Below are 22639 nucleotides of genomic sequence, written 5' to 3'. Positions count from 1 at the left end.
TCAGAAAGGTTTATGTACACAGCCACCTCGGGGGATATAGTTTCACATTACTGTACCCAAAAACAATTGTGTTTGTTCACCAACTATGCCAGCTTTATTCCTCATGGTCAAGTTGTCACTTGTGTCCACAGAGATAGAAAAATATAATAGCACAAAGGTCACATACATAGTGTTTATATAAGATTCACAAACGCATTGTATATTATGGAAAAGCCAATAATGCAGAAGAGAAAAGTGAGATCACGCCAGAATATCTCCAGTTTACCGATGATGCTACCGTAATATATGGTTTACATGTCGCCATGGACATATGCATTTTTAAAAGTAGGAAATTCTATGAAACCGTTGCTAAAGGCTACTAATATTTACCATATAAAGTTATCTGAAAAAAAGCATGGAACAATAGTATAACTTACAGAGCAGTGGAATAATACATAGACAAGTCATCAGGAACAGTGGACTGAAGGTCCCCCTGAGGAAGTAATAACTGCCATTGGCCTCCATCAGCTATCATCATAGCTTGACTATTCTTACGCCGCTTTCATATCAGCGTTTTCCTGCCGCACTCGCCGATCTGGCACAAGGACAGTACCGTACATTAAAGTTCACTGGCAAGCTCCGGGCACATGCGGTCATGTAACCGGAGCATGTGACAGCATGTGACCGGGGCTTGCCGCACTGTCTGTGAACTGTATTGTACTGTATTGCCCTTATGCCGAATCCGGCAGTGCGGCAGTATACTGCTGATGTGTTTGTGCCCTTAGCGAGGTCTAGTGGCCAGCTCGATTAGTTAGGCATGAGCCAACACATGTTATAGGGCATGGTCTGAACTAGATGTGCAAACCCAACCTTACATGACTCTGTTGTAAAGTTTGAAGGTGTCTTTTTGTTAGTCAAAGCGGTAATCGCCAAATTAGATGACCCCTCTGTTACATTTATATAGCCTAGATGGGCACATGAATAAGTATTGTCTAAGTCAGGGGTCCCCAACCTGTGACTCGGGAGCTACATGTGCCTAGCAGGCTCGCGGCTGTCTACCAAGTTGGTGTATAAGCACCAGTCTAGCAAACAGCTATGAAGAGCAGGACTCCAGATGGTGACTTTTGCAAGTAGCCCCACATACAAGAGTAGATCTGAATGAGGGTGAGGTAGGAACTGGTGGATCTTGGTTTACTGCCTCGGTGTGATTTCTGTGGAAAAGCTTTGGCTGTCATTGTACTGGTACTGGCGTCTCTAAGTGTAACTAATGTGAGGGGGCAGGAGCTGGATGTGGCTCTTGACCCTGTTTCAGAGCAGAATGTGGCTCTCATGGTCAGAAAGGTTGGGGATCTCTGGTCTAAGTAGACAACCATTTTCAGAGAATATGGGTCTGTGTAGATAAAACCCTCAAACTCTCCCTCTCTGGAAGACTCTCAACAAGTCAATGGACTTCACTGGCGACCAACAGATTTCATTGGGCACCATACAATGCTCCATTATTCCTGTGGTGGCGCTATAGGTGAATATTAGTGATGTGTCGGTCACGAACGATCCGACACAAAGATCCGGCTCCCTGCAGTGACTGACAGGAGCCGGATCACCAAAGTGAGCCACCAAAATCGCTAAACGGCTCTTTTCGCCGCTGAAACCTTGCCCATCCGCGTCTAAACCCCGCCCACTCTGCTATCTAATCGGTCCCTTATAAGTGGGCGTGGTTTAGCCACGAGTGGGTGTGGTTTCAGCTGCGTCACTATAATCTTAAATATGTGTTCACCTGGGGTGAACACATATTTAATAAGGAGCCGAGAACGATCTGAAAGATCCAGCTCTTTTTGGTGAGCGGAGCCATGGGAACAGGATCACCAAAAAGAGCCGGACTGCCCATCACTAGTGAATATTTACCACTGCACTGCTACACATATTATAGCTCATCTCTAGGGTTCCTAAGAGGGATAACCTGTGATCAGGCTTTCCAGGGAGCCCAAGTAACAAACAATTCTTCTTTTGCTAAATCCTTTAGAATAATAGAACAATTATATTACTAGATGTTAAATTTCCCCCAAAAAACAACTTTTCTGACACTAATTCCCAGGGCTGGTGAGTTCTTTCCTGACCATTCTTGAAGAAACAGTCAGTTACATAATCATATAGAACAGCCCTCATCAGGCTGACATTTGGAGGACGTGCTATGACAATGTCTACACATAGTAAACAAAACAATAGTACGAGTATCCAGAGAGGGCTGTAACTATACCCTAAAGACATAAACAACACAAGGATTGTGTTACTTTTGCTAGTGTGTCTGTCCTTGGTTGCCAAGTGAAGTTTCACATCTATGTGAAGTCATCAGAAGACTTTTTAGAGTAAAAGGTCTTTTCAGCCCAGAAAACTATTTTACCAAGTGTAAGCCTTATAGCTTCTCACTTTACGCTGGTATACAGAGTTCCATCTGGTAAGAGAGAAATTTCATGGTGCACTTTCACACCTGCTATAAATTGGTATAAATCAGCATTATACCTTAACCCTCAACTGGTGAGGTGGGATTTTTATCACCCAACTGCTGATGTGTTGCTTCCTATACCCCAGTGTTTAGGAATCTCTAATTTTTACAGAAAATGCAAAGATCACGTTTGTTTTAATCATTTTCTTTTTGGCGACTGATTACACATGAGTATACCAAATTTTTGACACCCACAAGTATCGGAAAATGTAATACATTGATGATTCGTACCAGCATTTTCCAATGAATGCCAGCTGAACAAAATTTCCCTGGGGTGTTGCAAACCCCACCTCACCAGTTGAGGGTTAAGGGTACTTTACACGCTGCGATCTCGCTAGCGAGATCGCAAGCGATCGTACCCGCCCCCGTCGGTTGTGTGACACGGGCAAATCGCTGCCCGTGGTGCACAAGCTCGTTAGTCCCTGTCACACGGACCTGCCTGCCCTGCGACGTCGCTCTGGCCGGCGAACCGCCTCCTTTCTAAAGGGGCGGTTCGTGCGGCGTCACAGCGACATCACACGGCAGCCGTCCAATAGAAGCGAAGGGGCATAGATGAGCGGGACGTAACATCCCGCCCATCTCCTTCCTTCCTCATTGCTGGTCCACATAGCGATGTGTGCTGCCGCAGGACCGACGAACAACATTGTACCGGCAGCAGCAACGATATTAAGGAAATGAGCAACGTGTCAACGAGCAACGATTTTTCACGTTTTTGTGCTCGTTGATCGTCGCTCATTTGTGTTACACACTGCGATGTCAGTAACGGTGCCGGATGTGCGTCACTAACGACGTGACCCCGACGATATATCGTTACCGATATCGCAGCGTGTAAAGCCCCCTTTAAGATCTTACACACCGGTGGACAAAGACAAAAAAGGTCCCCTGTGCAACAAGAATATATAGGCTCTTTGGAGCCCAAGAGGTCGTCAAAATCCACAATTTAACAGCTTTTAAAGTAGAAATGGGCCCCCTGATCTCTTGGGGCCCATGCTATGCTCTACTTTTATTCCGGCTGCACTCCTGAATATTTAGATTTTTATTTTATTTTTTAACCTCATAACGACGGCCGTACGACTTAAAGCGGCGGCAAAACAGGGTACTTATTCTGTTCCGCCGCTTTAAAGCGGCGGCCCGAAAAAGCCCTGTAGCGCCCCCCAGCGACCGAAAATCTCGGGGGTTTCAGCTACCGGGGGTAGCTGAGACCCCCCAGATTATGAATCGGGGTGTTTTTTTTGGACCCCGATCATGTGATCGCCGGTATACACCGTATACCGACGAACACATGAAAAAAAAAGAAATGGCCGGTAAAACTGATTTCTTTTTCATCTGACATGATCAAACATGTCAGATGAGAAAGAAATCTAAACCCCTAGTGCCCCCAAAGCCCCCGGTACCGGAGAGTCCCCCCACCCCCACCCCTACCCCCACCGGACATCCAAAATGGCGCCGAAGCGCACAGAAAACTGCAGCCGCCGCCGGCTCTGCATTCATTTCCCTCCGATCTGAAATGATCAAACATTTCAGATCGGAGGGAAATGTCCTCCCCCTGACCCCTCCTCCGGTCCACCGGAGATCTCTGGTCCCCGGAGCCCCCTCCGGTCTCCAGAGCCGCCTCCCCCCTCCCCCCTCCGGAGCGTGGAAGATGGCGGCGCGCTGCCGCATTCATTCTGCTCTTTCTGCCGCATGTGACACGTCACATGCGACAGAAAGGTGCCCCCAAGTCCCCAGGTCCCGCTAGGTCACCCCCCGTTACCCCCCCCCAGCCCCAGCCCCCGGTCATACGTTACCTGTCTGGTGATCCGTCCCGCGATCACGCCGCCTCCTTCTTGAATGCTGGCGGCGCATGCGCAGACAGCGGCTGTCAGCTGGATCCCTGGGACGCTGACGTCGCTGCTGCACAGGCTCTCCACTGTGGACCGGGGGAGAGTGAGTGCAGTAATCAGCAGTCTCTCCATGTGAGGAGTGTGGTCCTCACATGGAGAGACTGCTGTTCCAGAAAATGGGGGGTACGTTCTGTGAGCGTGCCCCTCATATTCTGGAATGAGGTTACTGCAGGTCACTCTGCCCTAAGTTGGACCGGGGCAGTGTGAGTGCAGTAATTCTCAGATTACTGCACCCACACTGCTCATGGAGAGCTTGCTCTTCCAGAAAATGGGGGATACGTTCCCTGCACGTGCCCTCCATATTCTAGAAGATCCAGAGTCGGCGTGGGACGTCCAAATGGATTACAGCGACCGGAATTTCTTTATTTTCAATAAATTGGGGAAAGAGGAATGTTTCGGGGAGTGTTTTTTCAAATAAATTTTTTTTTTGTCTTTATTTTTTTCTATTACTTACTGGGTTAGTGATGTCGGGTATCTGTTCAGATGCCGTGACATCACTAACCCCAGGGCTTGATGCCAGGTGACATTACAGCTGGTATCAACCCCATATATTACCCCGTCTGCCACCGCACCAGGGCGCGGGATGAGCTGGGGCGAAGCGCCAGGATTGGCGCATCTAATGGATGCGCCACTACTGGGGCGGCTGCGGCCTGCTATTTTTAGGCTGGGAAGAGTCCAATAACCATGGCTCTTCCCACCCTGAGAATACCAGACCCCAGCTGTCCGCTTCACCTTGGCTGGTGATCTAATTTGGGGGGGACCCCACGTTTTTTTTTTTTTTTTTAAAAAAACGCCTGGGGAGCCCTCCAAATTGATCACCAGACAAGGTGAAGCTGTCAGCTGTGGTTTGCAGGCTACAGCTGTCTGCTTTACCCTAGCTGGCTATCAAAAATAGGGGGGACCCCACGTCGTTTATTTTAATTATTAATTTTTTGGGGGGCTAAATACAAGGCTAGGCACCCTTTAGTGCCACATGAAAGGCACTAAAGGGCGCCAGCTTAGAATATGCAGGGGGTGGGACGTTATATATGTTTGACATGTATCCATTCATCCATTGTAGCATTTTAGGCTGTGTGCCCATAATCGGGATTTGCAGCGTTTTGGGCGCAGAGTGTGTCCATAGTGTGTCCCTGTGTCCATAGCGCTGCATTGTGCAGTAGAAGCACAGTGGAAGGATTTTTAGAAATCCCTTGCCCAATGTGCTTCTTTTCTCCGCAGCATAAACCGACCTGTGGCGCAGCTTCCCGAGCCTCAGCATGTCAATTTATGCTGCGGAGATGAGTGTTCTCTGCAGGTAGCATAGAGCTCCACAGCGGCCTGAACCCAAAACGTGGGCATGGGCAGCTGCGTTCTCCTGTGGACAACACTCACATCTCTGCAGGAGGCTGACACTGTGTACTAGACGCCGTGTCGCTGGATCATGGCCACATAGCCTAAAAGTGAGACATTTGTTGCTACAGCAACATTTTTGTGAAGTACCTGTGGATTCAAAATGCTTACTATACTCCTGAATAAAATCCAGTTTCCAAAATGGGGTCACTTGTGGGGGGTTTCTAATGTATAGGTACCCAAGGGGCCCTGCAAATGTGACATGGTGCCCGCAATTTATTTCAACTTTTCCAGAATTCAAATGGTGCTCCTTCCATTCCAAGCCCTCCCATTTATTCAAACAGAGGTTTTTGGCCACATGTGGGGTATCCCTGTGCTCATAAGACAATGGATAACAACCTGTGGGGTCCACGTTTTGTTGTTGCCTCTTGAAAAAGTGAGAAATTTGATGCTGAAGCAACATTTTTGTGAAAAAAATGAAAATTTTCAATATGGCAACCTAAGCTTATCAAATTCTGTGAAGTATTCGTGGATTCAAACTGCTCACTATACACCTAGATAAAAGCCTTGAGGTGTCTTGTTTCCAGAATGGAGTCCCTTGTGGGGGACCGCCACTGTTTAGGCACCTCAGGGGCTCTCCAAATGCAACCTGGCGCCCGCTATTGATTCCAGCCAATTTTGCAGTCAAATGGCAATCCTTCCCTTCCGAGCCCTGCCATGCGCCCAAACAGTTGATTTCCACCACATATAAGGTATCGCCAAACTCAGGAGAAATTGCACAATAAATGTTATGCTGAATTTTTTCCTTTTACTCTTGTAAAAAAAAAAGCTACCTGGTTGAAATAACAATTTTGTGGTAAAATTTTATTTTTTTTTTTTCATGGCTCAACGTTATAAAATTCTGTCAAGCACCTGGGGGTTCAGAGTACTCACCAAACATCTAGATAAATTCCTTGAGGGGCCTAGTTTCCAAAATGGGGTCACTTGTGCGGGGTTTCTGCTGTTTAGGTACCTTAGGGGTCCTCCAAATGTGACATGGTGCCCGCAATCTTTTTCAGCCAAATTTCCTTTCCAAAATTCAAATATTGCTCCTTTCGTTCCAAGCCCTCCCATTTCTCCAAACAAAGGTTTCAGACCACATGTGAGGTATCACCGCGCTCATAAAAAAGTGGTTAACAAACTTTGAGGTCAAATTTTTGGAATTACCTCTTGAAAAAGTGAGAAAATTGATGCTAAAGCAACATTTTTGAGAAAATTATTAAAATTTTCAATATGACAACGTAACGTTAACAAAATCTGGGAAGTACCTGTGGATCTAAAATGCTCACTATACCCCTAGATAGAAGCCTTGAGGGGTCTAGTTTCTAAAATGGTGTCACTTGTGAGGGGTTTCTTCTGTTTAGGTACCTTAGCGGACCTGTAAATGCAACATGGTGCCCGCAATCTATTTCAGCCAAATTTGCTTTCCAAAATTCAAATATTGCTCCTTCTGTTCCGAGCCCTCCCATTTGTCCAAACAGAGGTTTCTGACCACATGTGGGGTATCGGCGCACTCATAAGAAAGTGGGGAACAAGTTTTGGGGTCCATTTTGTTGTGCTATTTCTTCTAAAAGTGAATAAATTTGGGTTAGAGCAACATTTTTAGGTAAAATTTAATTTTTGCTTTTTTTCATTCCACATTGCTTTTGTTCATGTGAAGCACCTGAAGGGTTAATAAACTTCTTGAATGTGGTTTTGAGTACTTTGGGGGGTGCAGTTTTTAGAATGGTGTCACTTTTGGGTATTTTCTGTCATCTAGGCCTATTGAAGTCACTTCAAATGTGATGTGGTCCCTAAAAAAATGGTTTTGTAAATTTTGATGTAAAAATGAGAAATCGCTGATAAACTTTGAACCCCTCTAACTTCCTAACAAAAAAAAATGTTGTTTCCAAAATTGTGCTGATGTAAAGTAGACAAGTGGGAAATGTTATTTATTAACTGTTTTGTGTCACAGAAATCTCTGGTTTAACGATATAAAAATTCAAAAGTTGAAAATTGCTAAATTTTCAAAATTGTTGCCAATATTCAATTTTTTTCATAAATAAACGCAAAAAATATTGTCCTAAATTTGGTACTAACATGAAGTCCAATATGTGACGAAAAAACAATCTCAGAATCACCGGGATCCGTTGAAGCGTTCCAGAGTTATAACCTCATGAAGTGACACTGGTCAGAATTGCAAAATTTGGTCTGGTCTTTAAGGTGAAAATTAGCTCCGTCACTAAAGGGTTAAATCTGCCAAATGGTTCTAGCGATATCGGCCCTTTTATTTGGTGCTAATTTTTATAGTCTTTACTAAAGAGTTATAATGCAGAGCAGCATAAAGACACGTCCCCGGATAATTATGTAACCCACTAGGACCATCAAACTAAGAACTGAACAAAAAAGGTCAATATCTCTGGAAGTGTATACATATTAAAAAAAATACAAAACAAAACAAAAAAAAACAAAACAGAATACTTAGAGCAGGGATGTCAAACACATTTTCACCAAGGACTATATAAGCAGTATGGTTGCCTTTAAAGGGCCATTTCTAATTGTAAAGCAGTAATGCATGTCTATCTTCTTACAATTTTTCTTAGATTTCCTTTAGCAGTAATGCATATCTATATTCTTACATTCATGGTTTGCATGCTTTAGCATTACAGAGTGCAACTGTCTTATTTTGCAATTATACAGTATGTCATGTTCAGTTATGCACCTGTTCACACTGCATGTTAGGGAGTGCCGTCAGTCTTTTTGTCTAGATTATGGGGTCATGCCTTCTGAATGTGCACCCCTCCCAAATTAGCCATAGGTTATTTTTTTCTCTAGTAGCAGGTTCCTACTAACCCATACACAGAAAGTTTTTAAAGCCAGAGAAAGGCTTCAGGTCAGTGTATATACCCAGTAATATGAGATTGCCTTGATGTGGCTACTGGGCAGATATAGAAATGGCATTTTTGTTTACTAATTATCTCAATTTTTTATTATCAACAACTATGTTCTCAATCAACCCAAAAGACTCAAATATCAAACCTTAATATTTTTGGAAGTTGGAGTGGGGTTTTTTTTAGATTCGGCTATTTTAGGAGGATATCGGTTTGTGCAGGTAACTATTACTGTGCAGAATTATTAGGCAACTTAATAAAAACCAAATATATTTCCATCTCACTTGTTTATTTTCACCAGGTAAACCAATATAACTGCACAAAATTTAGAAATAAACATTTCTGACATGCAAAAACAAAACCCCCAAAAATTAGTGACCAATATTCTTTATGATCACACTCAACAGCCTATCCACAGATTCTGTCAGTTGCTTGATCTGTTTATGATCAACATTGCATGCAGCAGCCAACACAGCCTCCCAGACACTGTTCTGAGAGATGTACGGTTTTCCCTCCCTGTAGATCTTACATTTTATGAGGGACCACAGGTTCTCTATGGGGTTCAGATCAGGTGAACAAGGGGGCCATGTCATTATTTATTCATCTTTTAGACCTTTACTGGCCAGCCACGCTGTGGAGTAGTTGGATGCATGTGATGGAGCATGGTCATGCAAGAAAATCATGTTTTTCTTGAACGATACCGACTTCTTCCTGTACCACTGCTTGAAGAAGTTGTCTTCCAGAAACTGGCAGTAGGTGTGGGAGTTGAGCTTCACTCCATCCTCAACCTGAAAAGGTCCCACATGTTCATCTTTGATGATACCAGCCTATACCAGTACCCCACCTCCACCTTGCTGGCGTCTGCGTCGGAGTGGAGCTCTCTGCCCTTTACTGATCCAGCCTCTGGCCCATCCATCTGGCCCATCAAGAGTCACTCTCATTTCATCAGTCCATAAAACCTTTGAAATCAGCCTTAAGATATTTCTTGGCCCAGTCTTGATGTTTTATATTATGTTTCTTGTTCAAAGGTGGTCATTTTTCAGCCTTCCCTCCGTTGGCCATGTCTATGAGTATGGCACACCTTGTGCTTTTTGATACTCCAGTAACTTTGCAGTTCTGAAATATGGCCAAACTGGTGGCAAATGGCATCTTGGCAGCTTCACGCTTGATTTTCCTCAATTCATGGGTGGTTATTTTGTGCCTTTTTTGCCCAACACGCTTCTTGTGACCCTGTTGGCTATTTGCCATGTAACACTTGATTGTTCAGTGATCACGCTTCAAAAGTTTGGCAATTTCAAGACTGCTGCGTCCCTCTGCAAGACATCTCACAATTTTGGACTTTTCAGAGCCCGTCAAATCTCTCTTCTGACCCATTTTGCCAAAGGAAAGGAAGTTGTCTAATAATTATGCACAGCTTATATAGGGTGTTGATGTCATTACACCACACCCTCCTCATTACAGAGATGCACATCACCTGATTTACTTAATTGGTGGTTGGCTCTCAAGCCTATACAGCTTGGAGTAGGACAACATGTATAAAAAGTATCATGTGATCAAAATACTAATTTGCCTAATAATGCTGCACATAGTGCATTCTTATATTCATGGTTTGCATGGTTTAGCATTTAAGAGTGTAGCTGTCTTTTTTTGTAATTATAAGGGCTCATACAGATTGCCATGCAACATAGTACAAGCATGCATTGCAATGCATAAACTGGCCAGGGGCTATAAGAGAGCTAGCCCTGGGTAGAAGGGCTATAAGAGAGTTGCTTAATAAGGCTAAGAGCATTGTCTTTGATTAGAGTGCTAAGAGCCTTGTCGCTGATTAGTAGGGCTAAGAGCCCTGTCCCTGGTTAGTAGGGCTAAGAGCCCTGTCCCTGGTTAGTAGGGCTAAGAGCCCTGTCCCTGGTTAGTAGGGCTAAGAGCCCTGTCCCCGGTTAGTAGGGCTAAGAGCCCTGTCCCCGGTTAGTAGGGCTAAGAGCCCTGTCCCCGGTTAGTAGGGCTAAGAGCCCTGTCCCCGGTTAGTAGGGCTCAGAGCCCTGTCCCCGGTTAGTAGGGCTCAGAGCCCTGTCACTGCTTAGTAGGGCTCAGAGCCCTGTCCCTGCTTAGTAGGGCTAAGAGCCCTGTCCCTGCTTAGTAGGGCTCAGAGCCCTGTCCCTGCTTAGTAGGGCTCAGAGCCCTGTCCCTGCTTAGTAGGGCTAAGAGCCCTGTCCCTGCTTAGTAGGGCTAAGAGCCCTGTCCCTGCTTAGTAGGGCTAAGAGCCCTGTCCCTGCTTAGTAGGGCTAAGAGCCCTGTCCCTGCTTAGTAGGGCTAAGAGCCCTGTCCCTGGTTAGTAGGGCTCAGAGCCCTGTCCCTGCTTAGTAGGGCTAAGAGCCCTGTCCCTGCTTAGTAGGGCTAAGAGCCCTGTCCCTGCTTAGTAGGGCTAAGAGCCCTGTCCCTGCTTAGTAGGGCTAAGAGCCCTGTCCCTGCTTAGTAGGGCTAAGAGCCCTGTCCCTGGTTAGTAGGGCTAAGAGCCCTGTCCCTGGTTAGTAGGGCTAAGAGCCCTGTCCCTGGTTAGTAGGGCTAAGAGCCCTGTCCCTGCTTAGTAGGGCTCAGAGCCCTGTCCCTGCTTAGTAGGGCTCAGAGCCCTGTCCCTGCTTAGTAGGGCTCAGAGCCCTGTCCCTGCTTAGTAGGGCTCAGAGCCCTGTCCCTGCTTAGTAGGGCTCAGAGCCCTGTCCCTGCTTAGTAGGGCTAAGAGCCCTGTCCCTGCTTAGTAGGGCTAAGAGCCCTGTCCCTGCTTAGTAGGGCTAAGAGCCCTGTCCCTGCTTAGTAGGGCTAAGAGCCCTGTCCCTGCTTAGTAGGGCTAAGAGCCCTGTCCCTGCTTAGTAGGGCTAAGAGCCCTGTCCCTGCTTAGTAGGGCTAAGAGCCCTGTCCCTGCTTAGTAGGGCTAAGAGCCCTGTCCCTGCTTAGTAGGGCTAAGAGCCCTGTCCCTGCTTAGTAGGGCTAAGAGCCCTGTCCCTGCTTAGTAGGGCTAAGAGCCCTGTCCCTGCTTAGTAGGGCTAAGAGCCCTGTCCCTGCTTAGTAGGGCTAAGAGCCCTGTCCCTGGTTAGTAGGGCTAAGAGCCCTGTCCCTGCTTAGTAGGGCTAAGAGCCCTGTCCCTGCTTAGTAGGGCTCAGAGCCCTGTCCCTGCTTAGTAGGGCTCAGAGCCCTGTCCCTGCTTAGTAGGGCTAAGAGCCCTGTCCCTGCTTAGTAGGGCTAAGAGCCCTGTCCCTGCTTAGTAGGGCTAAGAGCCCTGTCCCTGCTTAGTAGGGCTAAGAGCACTGTCCCTGCTTAGTAGGGCTAAGAGCACTGTCCCTGATTAGTAGTGCTAAGAGCACTGTCCCTGCTTAGTAGGGCTAAGAGCCCTGTCCCTGCTTAGTAGGGCTAAGAGCCCTGTCCCTGCTTAGTAGGGCTAAGAGCACTGTCCCTGCTTAGTAGGGCTAAGAGCACTGTCCCTGCTTAGTAGGGCTAAGAGCACTGTCCCTGCTTAGTAGGGCTAAGAGCACTGTCCCTGCTTAGTAGGGCTAAGAGCACTGTCCCTGCTTAGTAGGGCTAAGAGCACTGTCCCTGCTTAGTAGGGCTAAGAGCCCTGTCCCTGCTTAGTAGGGCTAAGACCCCTGTCCCGGCTTAGTAGGGCTAAGAGCCCTGTCCCTGCTTAGTAGGGCTAAGAGCCCTGTCCCTGCTTAGTAGGGCTAAGAGCCCCGTCTCTGCTTAGTAGGGCTAAGAGCCCTATCCCTGCTTAGTAGGTCTAACAGCCCTACTAAGCAGGGACAGGGCTCTTAGCCCTACTAAGCAGGTATAACACTAAGTGCGCTGTCTCTGCTTAGTAGGGCTAGGAGTGCTGTCCCACCATTGTAGGGCTAAGGGTGCTGTCCCTGGGTTGAAGGGCTAAGGATGTACATCCAGCTGAGGTAGGCGCTGATGCCAGCAGGCCCCCTCCAGCCCCGGGCCCCGTCGCGATCTCTGAGACCGCGACTGTTATACCCCTGCAGGTGGTGAGTCTTTAGGCCGCTCTGCACCATTACACTTTGAGACACACCTACTTGCTAAAGATCCTTGAAAGCTGCACTAAATAAAGCTCATAACTCTGGAACCGTATAAAGGATCTTAAAAAGACAAACACTGGGCACTTTTAATATGGTGACAGGTCCTCTTGTGATGTCCTGGCAAAACCAGGTAGTCACACAGATTAGGCCCCTGCACAACACCGCTCCCACACAGGTTTAAATCAGCCGACAAAACCCTAGTCACCCCCTCAGGGAAGGACAGACACACCAGTAGGCGGGACCAGGCAGAAAGGAAACGCCCACCTAGGGGTCTAGAGAGCCCGGGGTGGGAATACACAGAGTGGAGTTGAGTCTGAGTTGAGTAGGAGTGAAGAGGAGAAGCTGACAGGTGTCAGGGTCGGAGCCCTGAAACATTGGCTAGGTGGCAGACGGTGGTCACCGCCAGCAGGAGACGGGAAGACAGCTCAGCAGATCCGAGGTGGACCGGGGCAGGGTTGTAGCCCGCCGGTACCGACACTGGGGAACCAACCCGGAAACCGTGCACACAAGGGGGTACTCGGACCCTGAAGCCAGGACCGGCATCAACAGCCTAGCTAATTAACCGATTGAGGGCAGGATTCTAGGTCCTGTCCCAACCTAAGTCCCGAAAAGTAGACAACCACCCACAGAGAGGGATAGGGCATCCCCCAGGGCCCGGTAGATCCCACGGGTCAGCGTCTGACGGGCATGGCTCCCAACCAAAGGATCGGGAGCGGACTCCTGCGTTACACACTGGGAAGTCTACACAAGAAAACACAAAGTGCAGAGGAAAGGGGCAGTGACCATCAGCCCGGGTGTGGGACCAGATACACCCGTCTGCGGCAGCCGGCCACCATCACCTTGGTTTACCAAAAGACTTGTTTTATTGATTCAACAGTGAGTAACATTCCCGGCCTGACCGGGTGCGCCGGCCCCTGCCATTATCATCCCCTGCACAGAGACAATGGGCCCCGGGGCATCCATCCCTGCCCACGGAGGGGTTAAAATCCAGCTGCCAGCCCATCGCCCCTGGGAGCCCCACAACAGCAGCGGTGGTGCTACAGCTCACCACACACCGTGGGTGGTGTCAAAGACAGTTTTCAACAACCCCCGTACAAATACGTCCCCCTTTTATTCGGAGTGTCCGCGTGACCCCCGGGTCCGGTAAAGTCCCTCAAGCCATACCGCAGATCAGGATCCGAGCAGCACGGCTGCTGGCACGGGGGCGGCACACTCTATATCTAAGGGCTCACGGGTGAAAACCAGTATAAATATACATTTCATCAATCAGGTTCTAGATATCATTGCTAACACCCACCATTAGAAAGGCAAGCTGTACCTTAGGATATGTTCAGTGGTGTTTTTGTAACATTTTTCTTTCTGCAGCCAAAACTTTCACTCTTAGCAGTAAAACATTGCATATAAAGCACAGCAAATAGCTGAGATTTTCAGATGGATTAAATATGTGCTTTGTCTACAGTACAGATTATGCTGCATTTTTGCACTTTTTCATTGCTTTCTATGAGTGGCAAAAACGCTGAAAGAATTGACATGCTGCAGATTTTCAAAAACGCTGCAGTTCTCAAATTCAATGTGGAAAAATAAAAAGAAGTGTCAATTCAGCTCCGCACTCTTGTGTTAGGCTAAGTTCACATTTCCGCTAAAATCTATCAGTCACAATCCGCTGCTCTTGTAAACAACGGAATCCGTTTAGCGGATTCCGTTGCTCCCATAGACTTGTATGAGCAGCGGATTGTGACTGATGATGCTGCGTTGCACCCTCCGCCCGACTGATCAGTCGTGGAACGACTGACTGCCGGGCGGGGGGAACACAGCATGTAACGTTTTTTGAGCAGCGAGATCCGTCGGATTTCGCTGCGCATGCTCTCTGGCTCCCTGCACACGTCACCAGCTTTGGTTGGTTACCCGATATTTACCCTAGTTACGGTGCAAGGAGCCAGCGCTAAGCGGTGTAGGCCCGTAACCAAGGTAAATATCGGGTAACCAAGGTAAACATCGGGTGCTTTGCTGTTACCCGATATTTAGGCTGGTTACGTGTGCAGGGAGGCCGACACTTCCCCGCTCGGCCCCGCCCCCTCCCGCACTCCGCACATGTATTTACACACACACACACACACACACCTGTCCCCAGCCATGCAGACAAGCACTGCCACTGACACCCTCGTCTGGCCGCTCCCCCCGCTTGGCTCCGCCCCCTCCCGCACTTTGCATGTGCACACACACACATACATACATACATACATACATACATGCACATACACACACTCACTCACACATACACTCACCTGTCCCCAGCCATGCAGACCGCAGCACTTCCACTGACATACTCAGCGCCTGGCCCCGCCCCCCGCTCGGCTCCGCCCCCTCCCGCACTTTGCATGTGCACACACATACATACATACATACATACATGCACATACACACACTCACTCACACATGCACTCACCTGTCCCCAGCCATGCAGACCGCAGCACTTCCACTGACATCCTCAGCGCCTGGCCCCGCCCCCCGCTCGGCTCCGCCCCCTCCCACACTTTGCATGTGCACACACACACATACATACATACATGCACACACACACACTCTCTCACTCACTCACCTGTCCTGCAGTCCCTGCGGCACTGACGTCCTCAGTGCCACGGCCCCGCTCGGCTCCCTCCCCCCCGAACTCCGCCCCCCGCACACAACGGAATCCGACAAAGAATTCTGTTCTTTGTCATCCGTTGTACAGCGTTGAACAGCGCATCAGTCACATGCGTCAAGCGACGCAAGTATACACTGGTCTGGCCCCCAGGTCAAAAAGCTCTAAATGGTCCAAAACGGGATGTTCTCCAGCACCAAAGGAAGGTTCTTATAACTTAGCCTTTAATAATATTGGATGAAAAAATTGGCAGAATGTGCACATAAAAAACCCAAAACATACTGCCTATGTATTTCATACCTATGATTGAGGGTTTTTCTACCCAAAACGCGTAAGTTTATGGTGGGGAGTTAAATATGTGATATGTGGACATTCTGACAATATTTTCTTTATTTTATATAATTAAAGGCTAAGTTTTACCTACTTTTTTTGGTGGTGGAGAACATCCCCATTTGAGGCAGGGAAAAAAAACTGCGTGTGCATGAGATCTCCATCATCCCATAGCTTTTGCTGGTATTGTAAAACACAGCTTCTTTTCTGCAGACAAAATGCAGCAAAAAAACCAAAACACTATATGTATAATCTAGATGCTTACAAGTTAAACAAGTTAAGCAAGTCTTCCACAATTTCCCACCAATAATTGAGTGTTTTAATTATTGATGAATAACACACGTGCCTGAAAATTAGCATACACACTAAATTACTGCCAGATGAACCTACAGATTCCTGAAGGAACAGGTGGCCATTAAATTAAATGAGTGTAGTCCCAATTTTCCCTGGTGGCAGATGGGATCAGACATGTTATAAATTCAACATGCCTGATCCTTTGTTGTAAGGCTGCTTTTACACTACTTTTTTTAACATGCGTCATGAACGTTTTTTAAACGCAAAAACGGATCCAGTGCAAATGCGTTTTCATTTTAATGCATTTGCTATGGACTCGCGTCAACATGCGTTCACATGCGTTTGTGTGCGTTAGGCCCGTTTCACACGTCAGTGAAAAGTACTGACGTTTTTCACTGGCGTGTAAAACATGCACATGTCCCTCCGTGTGCCGTGAATCACGGCACACGTGGGTTGTCTAAGTGCAATCCGGGCTCCGTTCTCCGTGGCCCCTGATTGCACTTAGAGATTAACTCACCTGTGCGCGCTCCCGCTGTCCATGGTGCTGATCACTCCCGCGGTGCAGCATCCGGCCGGTGCTGACCCCCGCAGCAGCTGCTTCCGGGTCGGCTGTGTCGTGCATCATGAATATGCGCGACAATAATGAGCCGGCTCAGAAGCAGCAAGCTGCACGGGCTGCAGAGGACATCGCTGGAGCCGGGTGAGTAAAAATTATTTTTATTTTAAAAGCACGTTTTTTTCTGGCACGTGTTTCACGGATCACACCACTGTGTGGTCCGTGGGACATCAGTGATGCCAGAAAAAAATGGACATGTCTCCGTGCGGCAAACACGCACACGCGTGAACGCTGCACGGAGACATGGTCAGTGAAAACTCACTGATGTGTGAGCAGACCCATTCATTATAATGGGTCTGCGTATGTCAGTGATTCTGGTACGTTTAAAAAAAAGCACAAACGTCCCAGAATCACTGACGTGTGAAACAGGCCTTATAGTGAGGATCCAGCGACTTGCAGTTTTTTTACTTTTTTCAAAAACGCTACTTGTAGCGTTTTTGAGCTGCATCCACATACTGTTTTTCACTGGATCCTGACTAAACAGCACACAAACTCATGTGAACGCTGGCATGCTGATAGACAGGATCCTGCTTGCTCTACTGAGCATGCCCAGAATCCAGCCTGGCATGATCAGTCTCTCTCCCCCCCTCCCTCTCTCCCCCTCCCTCTCTCTCCTCTCTCTCTCCCCCGCCTGAGAGCGGCAGATGCTCGTAACCAAGGTAAATATCGGGTATCCAAGCAAAGCACTTTGCTTAGTTACCTGATGTTTACCTTGGTTACCAGCGTCTGCAGCTGTCACATGCCGGCTCCCAGTCTATCACGTTCAGTTCCCCTCACTCCCGATCACATGACTTCAATGCCCGCCCATAAACTTCAAGTGGCAGGATCCTGCAAAATAACACATGCGTTTGCATGCGTTTTTCTTTGTAAAAACAGGATCCACTTTTACAGCAAAAAAACGTTCCTGGCACATGTTAACAAAACCTAGTGTGAAAGCAGCCTAAGGTGAAATGTATCACCAGTCAAGAAGTCAGCGTCTTATTCACCTCTCCCCATGGAGAGCAGACTGGACAAGTGTGCAGATGTATTGGGGGATTGGGGACCTCAATAATCAACACGAGCTGAAGCCACAATCTTTTCAAACTGTCGACCCTTAAATACATAGTAACTTGTTCGTATACAGCACACAAAATTTTACAAAGATGCACCTGGAATCTTTTTTATTAAATGGTGTTATGTCCAGGTATTGGTGTTAGATATTTGTTATGACTGCTGTTCTTTTGATTCAATCTCTGAATGTCCACCTATGTGTCCAGGTCTAGTGGTCGCACATGCTCAGTAGAGTCAGGCAAATGGGTGGCGGAGGGATTCCTGCTATAGAAGGAATCAGAGCACTAGACGTATCTTCTCACCAGCACCGGACACATAAGGACAACGTGCTAAAAAGGAATTAAAAGGACAGCAGTGGGTGCCAAGATATGTATAACAGAAAAATCTAATAATACCTCACTGTGGGAAAACTACTTAAAATCGGTGGCTCAGTGGTTAGCACTGCAGCCTTGCAGCGCTGGGGTCCTGGGTTCAAATCCCACCAAGGACACCATCTTCAAGGAGTTTGTATGTTCTCCCCGTGTTTGTGCGGGTTTCCTCCGGGTACTCCGGTTTCCTCCCACACTCCAAAGACATACAGATAGGGACTCTAGATTGTGAGCCCCAATGGGGACAGTGTTGCCAATGTATGTAAAGCGCTGTGGAATTAATAGCGCTATATAAATGAATAAAATGAATGAATGAATGAATGAATGAATGAAAATCAGGTGGCAAGTTTTGGGTATTATTTAGTCGCAACAGAATAATTGTGTGAACCTAAGTCAGAATTGGTTAGCATCATGTTAGAAGGCTCTCATGCACTAAACTATATATGACATTACCTGGCTCATAGGGTCTACTGGCTTTTTCTTGTTTTCTCCAATATGTAAGTAACTGAAAGATAATAAGAAAGGATTACATCAATTTGACTTATAAGCCAGACTTGTGATGGCATACGCTAGACAATATAAAGGCAAAACTCATAAAATATGATACTGATCAAACAAAGAAAATATAAATTTTAAAATACAATTGTCTATTAGCCTTGATATTACATGTTTAGTTAATAACAGGCACGTTAGTTTCAACATGGTTGCATCTGGGAACCTGTCACCGATAAAGCTGTTTACCAGCAGATCTAAAAGTAATCCGCAGATACATAGCAGTTAAATATCTGGCTGGCTTCCTGGAAGAGTCGTTACAGGGAGAAAAGTAAGTGATATTCTCTCACTACCAGTGGGGCAGTGTAGGCAGCTGTAACAGGCATCAATCACTACACAGTGAGCGCTCTGTAATCACATCCCGACACCCTGACTGACAGCCAGCTATGCAGTGTATGTGTGCAGGGCAGGATGGCTGCCAAGATGCCAGGAAATGATTACAGCTAAGGCTACTTTCACATCAGCGTTTTTTTAACTGTGGCACGAATGGATTTTTTGCTGCAAAGCCGGATCCTTTACAAAAGGCGTTGTCAGCTCAATGCCAATGCATTTGCAATGGAATTGCGGCAATATGCGGTCACATATGGTTGCGTACGGCACACACTGGATCCATTGTTTTGCGGTATTTTACTGTGTTTCAAAAACGCTACTTGTTGCTTTTTGACCTCGGTCAAAATACCGCATGTCAATGGATCCGTTAGATTGCGGCGGTAGCTGCAATGTAGTTCAATGGTAGCCGAATCTTGCTGTATCGGAAGTCGCCGGATCCTGATAGACAGGATCCTGTACTGAGCATGCCCAGAAAGCAGCCTGACATGGTCATTACAGAAATATCTCTCTCTTTGTCTCTCTCTCTCAGACAGAAGACCAGGATCGTGGAGGGGTAAGAGGGAGTAATAAAGATATAGTCCCTAAGTGTGTCTGTGTATTTATTTCTAATAAAGTATTTTTTCTCTATGTGGTGTCTTTTTTTAACCCTTTATTTGAGATTCTTAGTGGCCGGGTCAAACTGGGCCACCCTGCCCTGCGGACTTCAATCCCCAGCTGCCTAGTTGTACATGGCTGGACACAAAAATTGGGAGAAGCCCATGTCAGGTTTTTTTTTTTTAATTATTTCATGAAATTCATTAAATAATTAAAAAAAGAGCTTCCCTATATTTTTGGTTCCCAACCGGGTACAAATAGGCAGCTGGGGGTTGGGGGCAGCCCGTGCCTGCCTAGCATACAAAAATATGGCGAAACCCACCTCATTTTTTTTCCCCCAATGTTAGCATAATGTGTTTGGAGTTTTTTTTGTTTTTTAATGAATGTTTAAAAAAAAAAAAAAAAAACTCGACATGGGCTTCGCCCATCGAGCACCCGAGCATTTTACTGCTCACTCATCCCTACTCCTGACCACACAGCCAGCAGAACAAGTAATCACATCAGCTGACTCCAGTGTCGGCCGATTACTGTGTCCCCTGCATGCATCACAGCATGTGCGGGCTGTGAGGTCAGCTGAGTTCGGCTGGCACTGGAGTCGGCTGATCTGAACTCAGTTGACCTGACAGCCCGCACACGCTGCGATGGATGCAGCGGGACACAGAACAAGTAATCGGCCAACACTGGAGTCAGCTGATCTGAACTCAGCTGAACTCCTGACCACACAGCTCTCACACGGTAACACGTGATCGGCAGCAGGAAGTGACTGCTGTTAACCTGCATCCATCGCAGTGTGTGCGGGCTGTGAGATCAGGAGTTCAGCTGACTCCAGTGCCGGCTGATAAATTCTGTGTCCCGCTGCAGAAGGATCCGGTAAAATAACAATTGCGGTTGCATGCATTGCACATTAAATCCACAGGATCCGAACATATGCGGTTTGCGGGTTTTTATCTTCATTCTCTCCCTGTATCCACCAGCTTTGGTAAGCTTGCCAGACATGATTTTAAAGCTATTTTCATGCAGATTACCACTGTAGCTTATAAAAATAGAGTATTTGAGAGGCAACAGGGTCTCTTTAGGCTAGTTTCACACTTGCGTTGAACGGCATCCGTTGCATTGCGTTGTGTGACGGATGGAACGGATGTGTTGCATATAGTGGCACAACGGATCGTACAGAACAACGGAATCTGCTTTTTTTTTTTTTTTTTTTTTACAGTTTTACTGGCGGCAGACTATTGTGAACGATCAGCTGATCACCCGGCTGCCGGGCGATCAGCTGAGCGCTCTCAAAAGCCGGCTACCGGGCGCTCCACTGATCGCTCTCAAAAGCCGGCTGCTGGGCGCTCAGCTGATCGCTCTCAAAATCCGGCTGCCGGGTGATCAGCTGATCGTTCGGCCACCGAGAGACAAAACAAAGTTTCTGTGATTTTAAAAAAAAAAAAAAAAAAGAAGATGAGCATGCGCAGTGAAAAAATAAAAGGATTCCGCCGCTCAAAAAACGTTACATGCTGCGTTCCTTCCGCCCGGCGGAAGTAACGCATCGTCGGCCAGCGGAAGCAACGCAGGTCCATCAGTCGCAATCCGTCGTTCATACAAATCTATGGGAAGCAGCGGAATCCGTTAACGGATTCCGCTGTTTTCCAAAACGGCGGATTGCGACTGAAGGAAAACAACGCAAGTGTGAAACAAGCCTTGGCCTTACTAAGGCATTAGGTCACAAATCATATTAGCCAGTCATTTTACAGGTTTATGACTCAAAACAAATGTATCTATTTGGCTAGAAATGCAACACGTCCACTAATTCTCTCTCTCCCCTAGGAATTTGAGCCGGCAATTGTTTCAGCGCTTGCATAATTTGCATTTGAAGGCATTATTGAGTGTGTTTCATTGACAGATAGTGTTATTGGGCCATGCTGGCGACATATCTTTATAGGCAGATGCGTATGGTAAAACTGGGGACTAATGCAATAAAGCATTGCAGCTACCATAAACAGAATGGTAGCTAATAGGCAGAGAAAAAGGGTCACATCCCCCTAATACTATACAGCTCATTCAGATGTCCGATTTTTGTGTACGTGTGCTATCCATGGTTTACAAAGATAGCACTCGTACCTGCCATAGTCTATAGGGCTATTCACATGGCCGTGACTTGCAAAGAGCTAGGTGAGTCGGTTGTCGAACCTCCATTGTTCTGATATTGATGACATATCTAATGACTAGGTTTTTACTATATAAGTCCTGGATAACCTCTTTAAAGAAAACCTGTCATCAGGGCTATGCATAGTAAACTAAACATATGGCCATAGTGGCGATGTTATAGTGATTTAATACATAAATTCTGTGCAGAAAACCGCAGTCTGTTTTTTAAGTCATCATTAGAGGTGTTGGTCTCTGTGCATTGGGGAAGGGCCTGTGGGGAGGGCCTGTGGGGAGGGCCTGTGGGGAGGGCCTGTGGGGTGGGCCTGTGGGGTGGGCCTGTGGGGTGGGCCTGTGGGGAGGCTGCCGGGCGCTCTGCTGATCGCTCTCAAAAGCCGGCTGATGGGCGCTCAGCTGACCGCTTTGAAAAGCCGGCTGCCGGGCGATCAGCTGAACGTTCGGCCACAGAGAGACAAAATAAAGTTTCTGTGATTTAAAAAAAAAAAAAAAAAAAAAAGATGAGCATGCGCAGTGAAAAATAGAGGATTCCGCCGCTCAAAAAACGTTACATGCTGCGTTTCTTCCGCCCAGCGGATCCAACGCAGCGTCGGTCAGCGGAAGCAACGCAGGTACTTTTGGCACAATCCGTCATCCATACAAGTCTATGGGAAACAGCGGAATCCGTTAACGGATTCCGCTGTTTTCCAAAAGGGCGGATTTTGACGGAAGGAAGTTAACAAAAGTGTGAAAGTACCCTAACACAAATGTTACCTAAAAGTAAAAAGTTATAACATGCTTGTAAACATCTCAATGAAAATAAACAATTGATTACCAGTATGTGCTCAGTTACTTGCACAATGCCTGTGGAAGACTCAGATCTTTAAAGCACTTGATCAGCAATGAATATAACAAAGGTGACAAGTGAACCTTTGTTGCTGTGTGTATTTCTAGTTATACCACATTACTGTGTGCACAGATTTACTGCAGCCTTTGTGTTGCTGAGAGTCTGTAATAGAGACGGTTCACCAAAGGACATGGCACAATTTCTATTTTGACCCATGTTTGCA

General features: G+C 46.9%; 1 protein-coding gene across 5 annotated transcripts in view; it reads right to left on the bottom strand.

Annotated features, from left to right (window-relative positions):
- Positions 1 to 22639, bottom strand: part of DCDC2 (doublecortin domain containing 2) — a 207395-nt gene that overhangs the window by 166444 nt on the left and 18312 nt on the right. For all 5 annotated transcript variants that reach the window (XM_075314694.1, XM_075314690.1, XM_075314691.1 and 2 more), the window contains exon 2: positions 18417 to 18468. In XM_075314694.1, coding sequence (XP_075170809.1) covers positions 18417 to 18468 — 52 coding nt within the window. The remainder of the gene's footprint in view (positions 1 to 18416; positions 18469 to 22639) is intronic.

The sequence above is a fragment of the Anomaloglossus baeobatrachus genome, chromosome 6 (assembly GCF_048569485.1).
Source record: "Anomaloglossus baeobatrachus isolate aAnoBae1 chromosome 6, aAnoBae1.hap1, whole genome shotgun sequence".
Taxonomy (NCBI): Eukaryota; Metazoa; Chordata; class Amphibia; order Anura; family Aromobatidae; genus Anomaloglossus; species Anomaloglossus baeobatrachus.
Note: the sequence above shows the minus strand (reverse complement) of the source record. Positions and strands in the feature narration are given on the sequence as shown.